The sequence below is a fragment of the Limulus polyphemus genome, unplaced genomic scaffold (assembly GCF_000517525.1).
Source record: "Limulus polyphemus unplaced genomic scaffold, Limulus_polyphemus-2.1.2 Scaffold2093, whole genome shotgun sequence".
NCBI classification, from domain to species: domain Eukaryota; kingdom Metazoa; phylum Arthropoda; class Merostomata; order Xiphosura; family Limulidae; genus Limulus; species Limulus polyphemus.
The window spans coordinates 15,459-19,290 of record NW_013667703.1 but is presented as its reverse complement, the minus strand read 5'-3'; the positions used below and the strand labels follow the sequence as shown (position 1 = coordinate 19,290).

The 3,832-nt window shown below is 31.3% G+C and overlaps 1 protein-coding gene across 4 annotated transcripts in view; it reads right to left on the bottom strand.

Annotated features, from left to right (window-relative positions):
• Positions 1–1,447: 1,447 nt before the first annotated feature.
• Positions 1,448–3,832, bottom strand: part of LOC106465913 (DNA replication complex GINS protein SLD5-like) — a 15,750-nt gene continuing 13,365 nt past the window's right edge. For 3 of the 4 annotated variants that reach the window (XM_022393853.1, XM_022393854.1, XM_013926149.2), the window contains exons 7-8: positions 2,985–3,075; positions 1,448–1,933 (exon numbers count right to left, since the gene is read on the bottom strand). In XM_022393853.1, the coding sequence (XP_022249561.1) occupies positions 1,834–1,933; positions 2,985–3,075 (191 nt within the window). In that variant the 3' untranslated portion in view covers positions 1,448–1,833. Of the gene's footprint in view, positions 2,035–2,984; positions 3,076–3,832 lie in introns of all 4 variants that reach the window. The other variant, XM_022393855.1, reaches the window with a different exon arrangement.

Sequence of the window (3,832 nt, the reverse complement as noted above, 5' to 3'; positions counted from 1 at the left end):
TCAGCTTTTAGGCAATTTTATTGACACATGAAAATTCTTTTCTGGCCTTTTTCCTGTGCAACTGGTATCCCGTCATCATTACACCCACATCTGCTACATTGGCAGTATGTAGAGTATTGTGCTACTTTACACTTGCAAGTAAGCTTTGAATATGATGCTTCAGATACCTGTCTTCCGAGATATGTCCAGTCTTAACAGGAAATCTTCAAATTGTTCTTACAGTTACCGATGACTATTGTTATTTTTTTCTTCTTCTTTCTCTATATATATTGTGTTACAAATAATGAAGGAAATAATTTTTTACTAAATATGCAGAGCTGGTTACTGAACCTGAAAAAAGTAACCAAACAAGACATGTATGGAACTGGACATATCACTTGATCGGCTAATGATCACATAGCAGACTGTCTCAACTTTACATGGAGAATAAAATCCCTACATTAATGGCTTCCCCACTTTGTCAATCGAAAATTTGGTGTTTGAACAGAATCTCAGGTTTCATCATTATACCTATCCTTTAGTATACTACTTTTATGACTATTTCACAATAGAGTATCATTGTACGAAAGGAAGTTCTGGTTCTACTTGTCTTACCAGTGAGTAATGTAGGGATTTTATTTTCCAAGTAAAGTTGGGACAGCTTAGTCTGCTATGTGATCAGTAGCCAATCAAGTGATATATCCACTTCCATCCCTATCTTGTTCGGTTCCTTTTTTTAAGTTCAGTAGCCAGCCCTATATAGCTTTTTTATTTCGCAATAAATTTCTTCCTTATATGTAGTTGTTTACTTTTTTTTATAAGATAACATACATGAGCTACTAGATTATAGAGTGTATTCTAAAGTTTTATAAATTTTACATAGAATAATAAAATAGGTAGTCAATGATCATGAAGACTGTTTTGGTTTATTAAGTAATGAAAAATTTATAGTGACTGCTAAAACTAGGTAGATGTTAGGCCTATTGAAGAAAGATGATAATGATGAATGAAAATAAGGAATCTTGACTTTGGGACACTCTGGATAGCTGAAAAGTGGCATATACACTGGAGATAGAGATACCTTATGATGACCTGCAGAGAAGAAAACACAGATGACCTTTGTATTGCTTTAATACGAGTGTCCATGCCATCCCTACATAGAAAGTGGTAGCACACTCTCCAATAACACCATAACAAAGTTTAGAGAAGAAATTATCTATCTAGAAAAAAAATCATTGTATCTCCTTCAGTTCTTTTCAGTTTTGAGGTTCACAAACTCACAGGATTCCTCCTATGACAATGCATATTTCATAAAACTTGCAAAAGAACTGAAGAAACAATGAATGAGTGCATCCCAGAGATGGAATACCATATGTGGTCTGGTTGGCTCAAATATAAACACAAGTACTATAAACTGTAAAAGTGGATTTGTTTGCATATACATCTAACACTATAAAAATCAAAAACGTTTTATTTTATTCCACATTTTTATTCAACATTACATGGAAAAAATAAAATACAAATATCACTTGACTTCTTATAAAATTGAACTTTCAAAATATGAAAACAATTTACTTCTAATAAACGTGCAATTTTATCTTAAGCGATGGTTGGTTACATTTATATGTATATAACCCTGGAAAACATTCACAATGGAGAAAATTACAGATTGCTTGTTGAAGGTTTAATCAAAACCAGGTTACTTCATATAAGAATGGCTTCTAAGGACAAACCACAATGCTTCAAAAATTGCTTGCTTGCTCTTGGATAACATTGCTTATAACTGTCCAGAGGAACAAACCATCTCAATATTCAGCCTCATCTTTGAAATCTACTGGCTATTCATGTAAGATATCAGATGAGCTTGACAGTTCCATTCTGGAGCAACCTATAAACAGGTCTATATCTTATGATGTGCTGGGAGCCAGCTTCAAGGTCTATGATGTCACTTTCTCTGTATGGAGATTTGATCAATTACTTCAATTGTTGAATTACCATCTTGTTTTCAATGAGTTACACAGAAACGCTGGTTTAAAAATGACTGAAAAAATGAAACTAAAAATAATTTGAAATTAAAAACGAAATAAAAAATTTTCAAATGCTGTTAAAGAAATTGTTTTACTGAAAATAAACTTAGAGTTGAAAATAATTCATTTATAAGTATTCCCTTTTCCCTTCATGTGTGAGTAAGGAATTCTTAAACATAGTAACTACTATTAAACAGTAAAATATTACTTTTTTAATTTTGGATTTTTTAAATAGATATTACACATCAATATTAACCAGAAAGATACAAAGACAGTGGCATTAGATGCCAAAGCTGGGGTTCAATATCAATAAGTAAACGTAAAAACTACTAAAAAAATAACCTTGCATAAATTGTTTTGCTTTTGTTTTAAAAAGAAAATATTAAATGCTTAGAGACAACCAACCTCGACTGTTTGATTTTAGATTAATTAAATTTTTCACATTATACAAACATTGGAAGTATTAAACAGTTTATGTATGTTTCAGATACCATGCAAAATTATGCAAGAACTATCTGCACTAGCCATCTTTAGTTTTGAACTGACAGACTAGAAAGGAAGCAGCTAGTCAACATTACAAGCACACATCATCAAATCTTTGGTTATTTCAATTGAATAGCTGGATTTGACCATCACTCTTATAATGCACCTAGGACCCCAAAGTTAGATGCACACTTATGTGGTAATGGAAACTAAACAGACCATGAGCTGCAACTTGAATGAACTTTCTAATTCATCTAAAAAATACGTTTTTTTACAAGTAGTTTTTTTTTCATTAAATTTAATCATATGCTATTTCACTATTATTGGTGAAATAAGATGCAGGAAAATAACAGATTATTCATTCATCTGCCACATCTAATACCTCTGATTTCTCTGAAGATCTTAAGTGTTTAAAGTGTATTTCTGATACTATAAATTAAACTCCAGCATTGACTATGCAATTCTCATGAAATCACACATTCTATTTCCTATTACCTTGTTTCAGATGCTCCTTCTTCCACCACTAGACTTGGTGTATCTTTCAATACTTTGAAGAAAACATAACTGTCTAAATTCGGCTTTGAACCTAAGAACAGACACAGATGTTGGACTACCAAAAGTTTCATACATACAAAGTGGAATCTATTTCCTTCAAAGTATTTATCATTTTTTCAAATCTCAATCTAGCAAGGTATAAATACATACAAATTAATACATACAAAGTGGAATCTATTTCCTTCAAAGTATTTATCATTTTTTCAAATCTCAACCTAGCAAGGTAGAAACTTTGTGTAATAAAACTCTTACCGTTTATGTTGTAATCATTAGTCAATTAAATGTTTATTTAGAATATTTATCTAACTATGGTTTTTCTTTATATCTTTACATTTGAGCTGATGTTCACAAGTTACAACAATGCATGCTGTTACTTGTAGCAACCACTTACCAACCATTAATGACACTGCATAACTTTATACTCAGAAGCAGTATGTGTGTATGGATTGTTTGGGAGGTCAAATTACAGTTGGAATACCAATATTAATTATCTAACCACATGCAAAAATCTGCCTTCCTTGGAAATTCTTGAAATGATGTCAGTGTTTATTATTAAAAACATGGATTAAAGATTCTTTTAAAAAAGACAAAAGAGCTTGCATAAGAATAAATTCACTTCTAACACATTTTTTATGAGAAAGTTTTGATAAATTCCATACAGTGACATTAATGTTTAAGTCAAAAACATGCTCATCAATTGTTAATCTGCATGTATTATTCTACACAAGCTGAGGTACCCATCCTTTATCCAGGTTATGACTTAAAAAAATGTGTGGGTGGATGCTATG